At 41.0% G+C, this 15418-nt stretch overlaps 1 protein-coding gene across 1 annotated transcript in view; it reads right to left on the bottom strand.

The window, feature by feature from the left end:
- The window catches only part of TPK1 (thiamin pyrophosphokinase 1), a 252862-nt gene that overhangs the window by 111174 nt on the left and 126270 nt on the right, over positions 1-15418 (bottom strand). Inside the window, exons 6-7 of the mRNA XM_086615174.1 lie at positions 14616-14711; positions 13312-13315 (exon numbers count right to left, since the gene is read on the bottom strand). Coding sequence (XP_086471300.1) covers positions 13312-13315; positions 14616-14711 — 100 coding nt within the window. The remainder of the gene's footprint in view (positions 1-13311; positions 13316-14615; positions 14712-15418) is intronic.

Below are 15418 nucleotides of genomic sequence, written 5' to 3'. Positions count from 1 at the left end.
AACTCCAAAGAAAGGCTTAGAATCATTACAAGCACAAGCGTAGAGGGCACCGTATTCTCTTAGACTATCTATAACCTGACTTAAACATATTGTACAGCATCTTTAAAGGCGATCGAGCTTTAATTTAGAAAGAGTTGAAGATCTAATGGTGGGATTCAGTCATTTTTAAATGATACACATACACATTAGTATCTCTTGAAAGAGTGTTAGGAGGCACGATCAAACAGCAGGGCAGTTAAAAGGAGAAGGGAAGCATAAGAAAGACTTTGTACTGGCAATTCAGGGCTGTATTTCTTCCTTCTCCTCTAAGCTGTAATTTAGAGGGTGCAGTAACCAAGGGAAGCTGAGGCTGCCACCATGTCAGAATGAGTTGCTCAGGTTCCTGCTTCCACTCTCACAGAGACTACTAAAATGGACAACTTGCTGTAAACTGTTTGCAGGCTTGCTAATGCTATCTTATTGTGAAAACTGGTCCATCTGACATTCATCTTCTGGTACGGATGGGTTAAATACAAAGAAGGTATTCACTATATGATTGAAGAACATGTATTTAGGGAGAAGGGTGAAATGACACAGGAACCTGGGAACTGCCTGGGGTGGGTGAAAAGAATGTAATATCGAGCTTTGTAATGTCAGCATCACCATGACATCTAAGAGCAAAGATCAGGCTTGAACTGACAGCAAAGGATGCCCATTATTGTCAAAACTGTGCTTTGTTATCTCTGATAAGAAATCCTCACTCCAGGGTATGGGTAGGGCTCTGGACAGACAACTCTGAGGACTTTCTTCCACATGAGCTCAGTTTCAGTCAGACAACTTGCAAACAAACATGCCTGACTCTCAGAGTGGTGGTTAAGTGAAGGGGAACATGTCTACTGACAACAACCGGTAGCACAAATGAACTGTGAAAAGACTTCCCCTAAGGAAAAAGGGAAGGCAAACAGTAATCAAGATGTTGTAAAAGCTCTGGAGCCATGAATAGAACTTACTCCTTCTGAGACCATGGAGACCATTCACTATTACTACCTAAGATATTTCCACGTCAATTGCAGGTCAGCTATTCTGATTCGAACATGGCTTCCTTTTATCACCTTCTCACTTCACTGGTATCTTTTCAACTCTCACAGCCTTTCCTCATTTCCTACCATTCAGAAGCCTATTCCTCTAATATAAAATTTGGAGGAATATGATATACAGAATAAAATCATTGTAGTACCATGCATAGTATGTTGAAGTATATTATATGCTGAGAAACATATATACTGAAGTATATTATACGCTGAAAAGCAAACAAGTAAGTAGTAGTGTGAATGATACATTTATTATTCCTTTATCGCTTTGACACTTTAATCAATTTTGTCCAGTTTACAAGAAAAACATTTTCTTCCTTCATCAGACAATTTTGTCAACTCAGGATACTGTTTGAAAATCCAGGTATATCCTTTCTTGTCTCTGTGTCAGCTTCAGTACTGGAGACTTCAAAACACAACGAGCACTTTCCTTGATAACAAATGAGCCAGAGTAGATTTCAGATCATTCTCCCATAGCTGTATTAGAGCTCTTGTGCTGGCCAGTTCACAGTCATTTTTTTCTATCATCTACGAAATTGCAATGTAAATTTAATGAACTACTAAAATCCCACAACCCAACGCTGAATATACAGCAAGATATTGTCCATTTTAGTTGATTATACTGGCTCTCTGGCTCAGTGTTTTACTTAAAAGATACGGCATTCGTTTCCTATGGGAATGATACGTCCAGCCAACAGCAGCATCTGAACTTTGGTCAGATAGAACCCTCTTTACTCTAGCCAGAATTTGCTCGTTGCTTCAGCCATCTGACTCTTCATGGGAAAGAGCTCTCAGTCAAAGGCTGCCATCCTGTGTACCTGAGATGACAACCTTCAATCAGCTTCATCCTCACCTCACTGATTCCACCGATCTTTATATTATATTTTTCCATCTCCTTCACAAAGCATTTCTTGCTTCTTATGCTCATTTTCTTACATTTTTACTCAAGTGTTTTCTCTATTTGTAACCCTTTTGGCTTCAAATGAGAGGTTAATTCTTTCTGCTAATGACAATAAGCATGCAAACAGATTGCATTGTCTGCTTAAAACAAGCAACATGCATGATAGTAAGACGGAAAAGGGAAAGATAATCTTCAAATCCAGTCACAGATTTGAGTAGCTGGAAACATTTTAATCTTGGTTCTACTATTGACTCGTGTTTACATCTCTGGTCAAATGACTTCATTTCATTTCAGTACTTGGCTTTGCTCTTTCCTGCAGGTAAATGGAACATTGAGGGTGTATATAACATCATCTGGCATAAATTTTGCGGAACATAAACTTCATAACCATTGCCTTTATTCTTTCTTACTTACAGAAACCTAATCTACAAAATCCACGTGAACTGCTGGACCCCAGGCAATTTGTATTTGACTGCTCGCTCTTGTGCTGAATATTCCTGTACGACCTTGATCAAACAGTACTCCCTGTGCCTCAGGTAGAGTTGGGACAGCAATAACTCGTGCTCTGCTTCTGCTGGTCAGTTGGAGTACAGCTCTACAATTCCCACTGTGTACGAGATCAGGGTCATCGGAATTCCTTGTTGCCTCGTCCTAATCCAGACCGCTACTGTGCTGTAGCGAGTAGGCAAAAGTGCACTAAAACACTTAGAGCAATCTGTTCACTGAGGCTTTGGAGTAGAACGTACGCTGGTTTTGTCCCTGATGCATTTATTCTGTGCACGAACAAGGATTCCAGGGCTATCAATCACAGGTCTTCTGAAAAATCATGTAATCTTCTCTTCTTTTAAAATAGTATGAAAAGACATTCACGTGTATCAAGCTAACCTTTCTGCTCCCGCAGCTGAAGCACTGTAATCCACAGCACATACTGCAGTATGCCCCCCCACCCCCCTCCCGGAAATGTAAAACCAATGACTGTAAACCTATCATATCCCTAAGAAAGCAGGCCTTGGATTTGTATTAGCAGCAATGCAAGAGGCCCTCAAAAGATTATGCTAAAATGGTCTAGAAAATCTCTTTAACGATCTCATATCCACTCGCATCTAGTGCCAAAAGCTGTACTTGGCACATGCTGTGTTTTTAATCTCTTTGTATACTGCCTCCAGGAGTAAAAAAAGGAAACAAACTAACTAAAAACTCCCATCAATGAACAACTCAAGGGAGGGGAAAAAAAAAAGTAAAAAGTGATCCTATCTTCTTCAAGAGAAACAGTTCTTGTGAGCTTTGTATTTCACATTTCACTTAACTCTGGCTGTCAGTCTTTACTTTGAAGAAATCCAGAGCGTAATCCAAATATAGCTCTACATAGTCTTTGGATGACTATGTACAGAGCCAAAGCATTTATATTGTTGTCTATTTTATTTCAGGTTACTATCCAAAAGCATTGCTACACCTGAGTGCACTTAATCTATATTTAAAAAACACAGCCAACCCAGTAGCTACAAAATGAAGATCATCCAAAACAGCCTTCCTTCCCATCCCTCCAACACATTTCCATGTTGTCACAAGATCAGCAGGAAAACACAACCACAACCAACCGCTTCCCTGCCAGCAGGACCCCCACCCCACCATGCTCACACCTGTCATCCCGCGCTCCTCAACTAGAGCCAGCCAGCAGCCTGTGCTGAACGTTAATCCAGTCCTGCAGGATCAGCAAGTGGGAAGGGCACTGCACAGGGAAGAGGTTCTTTGCTGTGAAGACTCTCCCTAAAAGCCTCCGTTATTTCCCCAAAGAGATACAGATTGCAATCTGGATAAGAGAACCTTGCCTGGACCATTGCTCCTGCTGCAGTGCGCTGGCAGAGACACTCTTGTGCAGGAAGGTCACTGGCTACTCAGGACCTGATGGATCAGAAACCTTTTAAATTCTGCCTGCTAGCCCACAAACAGGGTATCTATCTTCAGACACATCTCCATGAGCCTGACACTTCTCTCTGGTTTCCTTTGCAGCCCTGTGGTGGGTTAACCTTGGCTGGCGCCAGGCACCCACCCCAACTGCTCTCTCATTCTCCCTCCTCAACAGGATGGGGGAGAAAATAAGATGAAAATGCTCGTGGTCAAGACAAGGACAGGGGAGATTGTTAATTACCAATTACCATCACGGGCAAAACAGACTTGACTTGGGGAAAATTAATTTAATTTCCTGCCAATTAAAAATCAAGTTGGAGAGAAAAAAAAAAAAAAGACAAAACTAAAACCCACCTTTCCACCACCCCTCTCCTTTCCAGGCCCAACTTCACTCCTTCATTCCTGACTCCTCTACCTTCCCGTTCCCCGAGCGGCACACGGGAACGGGGGGCTGCGATCAGTGATCAGTCCATACCAGCTCCTCTCTGCCCCTCCTTCCTTCTCATGCTGTTCCCCTGCTATAGTGTGAGGTCCTCTCCATGGGATATGACTCTTCAGGAACAAACTGCTCCAGCATGGGTCCCCCCCAGGCTGTAGCACCTGCCAGGAGCCTGCTCCTGCGCGGGCTCCTCTCCACGGCCGCAGCTGCCTTCCAGGCACATCCACCTGTTTTGGCATGGGGCCCTCCACTGCCTGCAGGGTGGATATCTGCTTCACTGTGGTCCTCCATGGGCTGCAGGGTGGATACCTGCTTCAGTGTGGGCACTCCACAGGCCACAGCTCCCTCAGGAGATATCCAACTGCTCTGGCGGGCACTCTCCAAGGGAATCTCTGAGGGGAGGTGGGGAGGTTCTCTCCCCCCAGGCTCTCCCCTGGGGCTCGCAGGGCTGTTTGTCCCCCTTTTCCCCTCCCCGCCCTCAGCTGCGCTCTCCCCGAGGCAGCGCACGCGGCTGCGGGGCCGCGCTGTGCCCGCGGTGGGCATCTGGAACCGGCCGCGTGGGCACGGGACAGCACCGCCGCTCCTCTCCTCACAGAGACCCCGCAGCCCCTCGCCAGCACCAGGGCACATAAACATTATACAAGTCCCTACTTCAGCCCAATTAATAACCCTTGGTGCTCAACTCATCATTATTTCTGCTTCTCTAGAAGGCTGAGACCAACAAAAGGTACGTCTGCCATAGTCACCTCTTCCCTCTCCACCAAAGTTCCCTTTCCTCTTCCACTGTGCCTTCGCACGGTTGTGTTCCAGCTCCCGCCCAGACCCTGGTCCAAGATGCCTGGAAAGCCTACCAAGGAGACTAAATAAACCTGCGGGATTCTGACGCAGCGGAGCAGGTTTCCTACAGAAAAGGGTCATTGGGGGAAATGCTCCACCAGCAGCCCATAGGCGCTTGTATCCCGGTGCAGAGAGAAACCCGACTGCAGCGCCGCGAGAGGTGAGACCTTTTCCTACGGCTTCCTAAACCAGATGCGTCTTTTCCTTACAGCTAATTTTCTGCCTACTTTTATTTCCATTCTGTCACGCTGAATTTAGGTATCGAATTTCAAGGAACAAATCACAGATTTTAAGGGAAAACATTTTGTACAAAATACAGAAGAACAACATAAAAATTTCCATTTTCATTAAAGGGTGATGCTATTTTTTTTTTTTCTTTTACTTCATCGGAGTAAGAGTTAACCGCTCAGGCACTTTCCCTGCATATCTTAACATTTAGCAATAAAGTCTGTATAGGAGATGTCAGAAATAACGCAGAGCTGTAGGACTTCCTCGCTCTCCTGCAGCATCGCAGAGGAGATAACAGCAAAAGAGGCATTTGTGCCTAACTAGGACGAGGCGTTAGCTCTGCTATTTAAAAACTTTAAACCTGGGTTCACACAGGTCTGAAGATCTCCCGATAGGTCCCAACAGAACAGTAATATTTTCAGCTGGTCTGAACATTAATCTTCATGATGAACAAGGGGATAATAGCCTGTCCTATTATACTCAAGGGACAGATATAAGACCTGAAACTAAAGATGGAAAATTTTTGCCATGTCTCTCAGGCCCTATTCTGAGAATGGTTCCTCTTTTGAGTGATTTCACTGAATACTTGGGCAGTACAGAATTACAATTTTTTTCTTCCATGGGAGTGCAGATTTGCAGAAAAAAAAATCTTGAATTTATACATTTGTTTCTAAGAGGCTGGATATTTTCTTATATTGAAGGAAGTAGGATAGGATTGTGGATGCCAATTTTCCTTTTCAGAGTACATTCAGTATTTATAGAAGGTAAGCAAAACATAGCCTGAGTAATGTCAATTTACACCCATTATAGAATCTGTTTTATTTTTCTACACTGTCCTCTAGACCATATACATTTAGCCATGCACTTAAAAAGAAATGAAGCATGATTTCCTAAACTGGAGGCGCTTGTGAAGCTGTAAACATTTTATGCTCACATTTATTTGCACAAAATATTGAGCTTTAATTGTTCAGTGCTTAGTTTTCAGTTGATAAAAGGGAAGCTTGATGGGTTCTTTAGGCAAGTTGAAGAGACCATTCCCCGAGCCTCCTCCTTAGCAGAGACATAGTCAAATTAAAAGGTAGCCGATCAAAAAAGAACAGTGTGAGCATCAGAACTAGCAAAGCGTGGTTGCCAGTGTGGCTCTGCTATGAAAAGCCCTTCAATTCCTACCTCTGTTGAGCTTGTGCTACTGCCTTTTTTACAGGGCAAATGCAGAGGCCTTTCAAGTATTACCAGGCTACCCCATATTCACAATATTTGTGAAGAGTTAAATGACTGCAAACCCCTCCGCCCCTTCTTGAACAACGCTGATGGTCAGCCAAGAAGTCCAGAGTTAAAGGTCAGGGAAAGTCAAAGGACTGCAGAAGACAGTGAGGCTTCGGGCTACGTGCTAAATCATTTCTAAGCAGCACCCACCATACATTTTTACTTTGCAGCAGTCTTAATACCGTCCTCTCTCCTCTGCTCCCAATACTCCTTTTCTAGGTAAGGAGAAAAAAAAAGGCAGACCCACTACAGCTTCAAAAAATTTGACCAATATTACCATTTCAGTCTCTTGACTGTTTAAAGGCCATAAAATGTTCCAAGAGGGGAAAAATGTAATGTGGAAAAAAAACCCCAACAAAACACAACACCGTTAAGGAAGCATTCTTATATGCACTACTTAGATGAATAAGTTTCCTTGAACAGGACAAAAAAAAAAAAGCCACAGAAAAAGGTTAATTTGTTGATTCACCTACTGCTTGAAGGACCAGATCACTGCAGTTTATGAAGTTAGGAAAGTGTTCTCTCTAAAGTCAGTGTTTCCACACTCACTGGTTTAGAAGACTGCTAAAGGTTTTATGAAACTATCACACCAATAGCCAAAAACTTGTCATTTATTCTCGACAAGCATTTCAATTTAGTAGATGATCTAAGATGTAAAAAAATCCTATTATAATCTGCAGTTAAAACTTGCTGTACCAGCACAATTTCTTAATATGCTTAATTATAAAGATAAACTTACATCCCATTAACTGAACAGAATTTCATAAAAATACTCATAAGTTACTGGAGATTCCATAACACCACAGTATTCATGTGTCAAGCAGAAGAAAAATAAACCAAGTTATTTATAAAAATCTCAGGCAACAACCCGAGCTCTCAGTCCTTGAACTGCAGAGAAATTCCTGGTGTCAAAACCTATTGCTGTTCAAGATATCCTGCCCCACTGTTCACCTCCATGACTCTGTCAATACAAGCACGGCAGTCTTTTGAGAAGAGTGGTATGTCCGTGTAGCCTGACCACCTTCCCAGCATGGAGGTAGTTACATCAGCAATAGCTACTATCAGGAAAGCTGCATAAGCTGTGTTTCTGCAAAGCAGAAGGGGCTGGATTGATTTAAAAATTTGGTGGGAGGGTGGGCGTGTGTTTTGGGCAGAGAATCACCTCTCCTATCGAAAATAGTTATGAACAGGACAAAACTGGAGGTTACAAAGGGAACAGTAAATCACCTGTAGTAAAGCTTACGTTTCTGTTTCAAATATATTTACCCTTTGACTAAGCTGAGAGACTGGTTGTGTGAAACCCAGGCTTCCTTAACAGCTTCCACAGTCTTGTTAATGAGCATACCCTTGATCTCTCCATCCTCTGAACTGCTTAAATAGTGTATTTTCCCCCCTGTTCTTCTCCTCCCCAAAGCTTGATATGTGGTTTATCTTTGTAAACAATCAATGTATTCTCCAGAAACCCCACTCTGCTTCTGCCTTTTTTCTTTATCTTCATAGACCAAATACAAGCTTCAGTAGAATACACATGGATTACATAAGAAAATTTCTCAGTATGTGATGCACTGTGTTCTTGCAGACTCATTTTGCAGGAAATTATTCTAACACAAAGATACTCAGTGTGTCTTGATGCCTACAGCTATAGTGGAACAGATAGACAGCCTGCTTCCTTTGCATGAAATGAGGGTGTTTCTCTTCGTGAACTGACACGTGCTGATATCCTGTGTTACAAGAAATGTACTTTGCCATACCATTACAGTGGGAAGCCTTAAAATAATTCAACAGTAGGAAAGATGGGTTAGATACTGCATTCCTTGAACGTGGATTTAGACCTTAGAGTCAAAACAGTCAGCACTCAAGGACATATCTGCACACCCTTATAAGAGGGATTCACTCCTGTTGAAAGTTATTACGAAATTCTACATTTTAGAAGTGGGAATTAACAGGAAACACTTTAGATCCATTTGTTTCTTTCTGACAGGAAAGGCTGATGAAGAGGATTACTATTAATAACTCACAAAAATCTTTTTTATACAGCACTTGACAGTACAGAAGCCTTTTCATTACACGTATTTAACTTCCCCTAAAAATATATCTCATTTGCATTTTCTATTCTCCTCCTGTGAGGCAATAAGAAGAAAAACTCAACAGTGCCACCAAAACTGAAAAGTTTCCTTCTTAGTCCTGCCTCCTATATGGAATTTGGAGATGGAGCTGCAAACATCAGAGTCCTCGTAAAAGCTTCACACTTCAGCTCCATGCCAGCTTTGGTATCTTCCAGACTGCCTCTCCCCCTGTTTACAATATTTAGTTACTTTCCTGTTCCCAAATCCTGGTAATAGCCTGCCCTCATTCCCAGGCTTTCCTTTAAAAGCCATTCCCACTACTGTCCTGGGTGCCCAAAAGTTTTCAGAAATGAAAACAAGTAGTGAAATTACCAACTCCTAATGCGAGCAGCAAAATTGAGATTCAGTCGGGAACTGAAGCTGATGTATTTACTGCTACAGAAACGTCACATCATCAGGAAGAACCTCAACTGACAGACAAAACCAAAGCTAAGCCCAACAAAGCTCAGTACTTGCAATAATTACACCCTTCCTACATGCGACTGTTCTTTATGTAAAAAATTATTCTCTTTAAATTACTTCCTGATTTCGTTTGAGAGCATTTTCTGTTTTCCTTCAGGGTTTTTTTCTCTATATAAAGACAAACCAGAGAGTGCTTAATAAGCTGTTTGAACATTGCATAGCTGAAGGCAGTACATGAACATCACTTCATTCCCTTCTCTTCAGCACTTGGTAAACACCGGTCTTCACTAACATTATGTTTAGTTTCGCCTCCCTTGACAGAAAAGAAAAAGTGGACTGATTTGACACTTTCTGTAAAAGGGCAAAGAGAAGAATGCTTGCATTCACTTAAAAGAAGTAATATCCCAGATTGCTGACAGATTGAACTTTTAATGTGTAATTTTAAAATGGAAATGTTAGTATAGTATCCCTTTACTGCAAAGGGTTTTTAGGAAGAGTTAGTTTAGATTTTTTCAGTTTTTCATATTGACACTGATGCTTTTATCAATTTAAATGCACTAACGTTAAACCACTAAAAGGCATGTAGGTTTCAATAAAATTCATTTTTTATATCTTCAGCTCATATAACCAAATGGGCTGCTTTAACTTTTTTTAAGCAGAAAAGATAATAAAGTTAAATGAAAAGTCCCAGAGCTTAGTTTTAAGACTAAATGGTATTTTAGATGAAACAGTTAAAGAAAGCAGAGTTTGTAACTCTGAGATAAAAATAATGGCTTAAATCTATCTTTACATTATGAAGATTCCTCTTGGAGCTGCATAATTGATACACACACTTCCACTTCTCACTGGTGTGAGCTGCTATGAGCTGCCTGTGAGTCAGACCAGGGACACTGTTATGGAAAGAGCACTTGATGAAGACTGGGAATTGAAGGATCACCCCCAACTGTACCACTAGCATGCCTGGAGACTGTGGACAAGTTGCTTCTCTACTTCTACTTCCCAATTTGCAAATTGAAGACAGTAATGTTCACTTTTAATGCAAGTTCTGTTGATCGCTAAATAAGAGATACTGTAAGCATGCCTATCATTTTGCTAGTTCAGATGGTTTCTTGAAATAGCTGTGTTACATTAGAGAAAATTAAGAACAGAAAGTAGCACCAGTCAGAAGTTACTGTAAATAAGTTTACTTGAAGGTCTTGTAGTGAAGAAAGTACTCACATAACCACAGAATGGGTAAAATAGTGATTAACGCAGTAAAGCAAAATGTGCACACCTAAGTGTTCAATAGACCATAAACAACGTAAAAGAAACACATTGCAGAAATGAAGGCAGAGTTATTAAGACATTAAAAAAGCATCACATAGGGCCAGGAAGGTATACTGCCAGAAAAAACTTGTCTTTATGTACATACATGCATGTGTGAGCATGCACACTCACAGTCATGCAGAAAGTGAAAGGGAAATATCTAACAGATTTTAGATTGCAAAGAAACTTTAGGACTCGGATTCTGTTGGTGGTACTTCACTGCTTCATCCACGCAACACAATGCAATTCACCAATGAATCAGGGCTGTGGAGAGGGAAAATTCAGACCGATTCTAGCTTGCACATATAAATGGTAACGCTTGTTCTAACATTCACTGCAGTATGTAATTATAAATACGTATAATCAGGTGACTTAGATACCACAAAATGACCCCAATGCTGCTTTCTTCTGCGTGACTTGGCTACGCAACCAAAACATGCAATGTAAACCAGGAGCCAACAACCCTGAGGATTCAGAAACTATTCTGAGTTTTTATTTGAGACATGAGGAAAAAGCAGTTATAAGTTTGGCTAATTAGTCTAGAAGACAGAATTACTGCTGTTTATATTGAACAAGGAGTTCAAGAACTAACAACGTGTTTTTTCTCTCATATTTGTCTCTCAGTTGACCGTCAACTCCAATTGCATCTTTCCTTGTGGTAAAAGCATTTCTAAGGCCTCTTCTGAAACTGAAATTCTCCAACAACCAGTAAAATCTGAACTACCTCTGCAGCCTTCTCTCCAGTGGGGACACTGAGTGTTTATCTCACCTTCGCTCCCACTCAGGTGGCCTCTAAGAAAGCTGTTTGACGTGATTATCTTTCAGTACTCTGCTCCTCTGTTCCAAAGTTATTTGTTCAAAAGTTACTTGGGTGAGCAGGAAGGAAGAGGAGGAATAGAATGAAAGCGCAGAGACATGGAAAGTAAATTACACACTTAAATCCTTTGGAATAGAATATTGCCCTCATAAGTTCAGGTGAGCTCAAAACCTCCTTCATGAAGAACTTCCACAGAGGTGACTGATAGATCAGAGAAGAAATTTTATCTGCTCAGTACAGCAGATAAATGATAACTTATTCTCAAACAGACAGAGGAGGATCTGTTTCAATTACCTCCGCTCCTCACAGTTAAATTTCATCCAGACAAACTATGTCACAGGATTGTGGATCCATGGTATGTATACATTGAATATAATTAATGTCCTAGCTTAACATATTGCTACCCAGAAAGAGCAGCAAAAACAGCATGACTGTGGTATCAACTTTTTTTTAAAGATACTAAAGAGATAGTTTCCTTGTTTAGTAACTTCAACTATAAATCGTGAAAACATAGCTTTCTAGTGTCTCTCTGACATATTCCTCTTTGACAACTGCTCTGAGTAAGCCAAACAGAGTGGGTAAAAATCAAAGCTGGAACACAATTTTTTTTCCTGGAACCAAGACGACATATTCCACCTAGTTAATACCTTCAGTTAAAAGGAAAGCTTTTATGATATTTTTTCCGTAAGAAAAACTCCCACATTGTGACATGCGAGTTTGTATTTCAGGCCAAAAACGCAAACGCAATTGAAGAAACAGGAGTTTCTCTCCACTTCTAGTTTTGAAACCCTCACCCTTCCTGTCTTCTTAGCTGTAAGTACTTCCCAGGTGACCACAGAATTCCATGGCATCTTTTTTCTCTTGACAAATTTGCATTCTCCTGAAAGATTTTTAGATCTATGGCTTGAACAGTCTGTTTTCTTAACACTTGACATTTTCTATACCAGAATGTTACCCATAAAGATGCCTAAATTAAATGCAAATTTAGGTATTCAAAGAGGCTAGACTTTCAGAGGAGGCAAGTGGCTGCATCCATAAACTGACACGAGTAAATGTTGCAAGTGCTCAGAATCTCTGTGTTATTGAGGGACCGGGCATCAAGCTAACCACTGCATTATCAAGACATCCAGACCAATCACCAAGCCTTCTACTAACAAATTATACCTAATGCTTCTGAACAAAGGGCAAACTGGAACTCAAACTAATAATTTATACAGTTGTGATACAGCTCTGGTTCTATTTGCTTAAGTTACACGTATTATTTGCCTGAGTTGAATCAAGGACTTCTTGAAACTCCTTATGCCAGAAAATGCAGAAGACCAAAATTAGAAATGTATGCTTTAGCTAGCGTGCATGAATCGGTCAGTAGCATCTTACTATGTTTTACGGAACAGATGCCACAAGCAAGAAGCAGCTAGGATTTAATGAACACGGTACTTCGTTCATCTGTGTTACTCCTTGCACATCTGAAAAACTGAGATTGTATTTAAAGTACATGACACATGTACCAGCATTTAAATGTAAGCAAACTGAAACCTGAGGTTTAGTGCACTGGCATGAACTCCACGCAATTACTGCAATTACACTCCGGCTTGTGCTTTACAAAGTGTCATCAAGGACTGCATTGTAATCATAGAATCATATCCTTCAGCCAACTTAACAGGGCTTTACCTAGGGGAGTGATCAAAAAAATTCAAAGTTTTACAAATAAGCTACTTATTTTTGAAACACATCTGTAGCTGTCATGTTCCCATTGCTTTTATTTTAACCATACATTGATTATTCATTATAAAACCTCTTGTGATAGCTTAAAAAAAAAATCCCTCTATAGCAATAGCTGGGATTTGATAATTAACTGAATCCAGGAAACACTCAAGTTCTCCTTCATTCTAAGGGTAATTCTGTTAAGAGGGAACCATCTTACTTGTCGAAGTCAAAACAAATCTTAGGTGTAGGTGGCTCTTCTGTTTCAACGGCAGTCACTATCATTTGTGCCCTAGATGGCAAGACACCCATCTGTGCTCTTGTGATGATAAATTATAGGAGGAAAAAAAGTAAACTATCATATAAAGAGTTTCCTGGCTCACAGCCAGACAGGTAAGAGAAGTGCATGGAGAAATCCTCCAATCTCTATCTATACTGATGGGAAAGAAATCCCGATGAACAGCAGTATGTATTGAGGGCAGAAAGAGGAGATGCAATTGCAGACGGGCATTGTGCAATAGCGTTCTGAAACATCTCATGGACATACATTTCCTTTAAAAGACTGAGACATTTCAAAATATCTTAAGCAAAAACTGGTTAATTATTTATCAGCCTGGAGTAAGGAGAGAAGAAAGCAGGAGTGGTATTGGCATTTCCATCTCTTGCTGCTTTGTGGGAGCACAAGTGATCTCAGGAAGTCAGGCAACTTTCCTATCCTGCTGCAGTGAAAATGGGAAAAGAGGAGACTTACACATCTCCTTCTGTTCTTGTGCTGCTTTTTATGTTTTCTTATATGACTCTTACCCTTGCTGTTGGTAAGAGGATGCAGCAGCTGTTCCCTCTCAATTCCTGTCACTAGTAGGTACAGAGTGGAAGAGAGAGCTTAGCCCCTAAGAAGGACTGCTCCATGGGGAGGAAAGGGTGGCAATCTCAAGAGCACACCTGTCATCGACTCATCATGTTGGAAATTCCCAAGGAATTTTAACTTTGCATCTCAGAGAGACGAAACAAGCAGGCCTCCAAAACTAAACTGTGGAAGGGGAGGGGGAAACGTTGCCTCCTTTGCCTTTCCAATGAAATGAGCAGCTGACAACCCCACAAGGCTCCTTTTAAGTTTAGTGCACTGCTTGCTCTGCAAAGGTTCCCTTTGATTCCCGGGGAACCTTTTGCAGAAGGAGATATTGCTCACCATATGTAATGTTGGCAGGATAGGATTCCTTCTCCCATCTCACCTTTGGGAGGGGAGAGGGAGGAAATGAACACCAAGGATCAGTGTGCCAAGACTTGAAAATATATTTACATGCTGAAGCGGGACTCTTGCTTTGAACACCAGCCATAACAGCACTTCTGCACCTTGGGTAGTTCATTAACAGAAATCAATACAAGTTGCCTTTTAAGAAAACCAATGCTTGTTCATTGACACACTGTGTAATTCCTTTTAGCAGAAGCATCAATGCTCACAAAATGTGCAGTAAATTATGGCAAAACCACAGAATGGCAAGGCTACAGAAAATACTGTTACATTTCAGTGCAAACTTAAAACATAAACCTAAATACATTCAGAAGAAGAGTAATTACCAAGAACCAGAGACAGAAGATGTGTTGCCTTTACCTGGAGGCCCTTCTTCTCTATCTTTTTCTGGAGTATCTGAAGGCACTTGGTGAAATCTGTGAGGTCCTGATCCATGGTCTCAATTAACTCACATCCCTAATGAAGAAACAGCAAAATTGAGAGAGGGGGAAAAAAAAAGTCATCTTTCAATTTCGAGAACTAACACTGTCTTTGGTGAAATTAACTGCAGTCAACAACTCGTAAAGTCTCTGCATGGATATGCAGAATTATGTAAGACTATTGCCCTTACAGAGCCCAAAGATCCTAAGTCCCAGCTGAACAAATAATTATGAAACTGCAGTTTGACAGGCACAGGAGTAGATACTCAAAGCCCATCGAGTACATTGGTGAGTTAGGACAAGCATGTTCTACAATGCTCTGCTGGATGGACAAATGCTGGTGTAGTGAGCCCTGGGTGATCAATAATTTCCAGGAAAATGACTGTCCTTTCTGGCTCTACAGTTGTTACGTTCCTGCTACATATATTCAAACGTTTGTAAATGGAAGCACACAAAAGTGTTCAAGCTTCCCGGAAACAGCGCAGTTGTACTAGTTAATTTGCAGTGATACAACAGCAACTTCCTTGCAGTAGGGTAATATGGATGAGAGCAGGTTAATGTGGCGAAGAGCAGAAATACGGATTTCTTAATTGAGACCTAAAGCAAGTCGGACTAAGCCTCTGACAAAAAGCTGAATAAGAAAAAATGGAATATATCTACCACATAAAGTCACTATTCAAAGAGGTTTCAAGGATACAAAATACCCATACAGTATCATAAATTACAATAAGAACCATACACTCT

Source organism: Tauraco erythrolophus, chromosome 7, assembly GCF_009769465.1.
Source record: "Tauraco erythrolophus isolate bTauEry1 chromosome 7, bTauEry1.pri, whole genome shotgun sequence".
NCBI lineage: Eukaryota > Metazoa > Chordata > Aves > Musophagiformes > Musophagidae > Tauraco > Tauraco erythrolophus.
The sequence above is the reverse complement of the archived record's forward strand: the minus strand, read 5'-3'. Positions and strand labels throughout refer to the sequence as shown.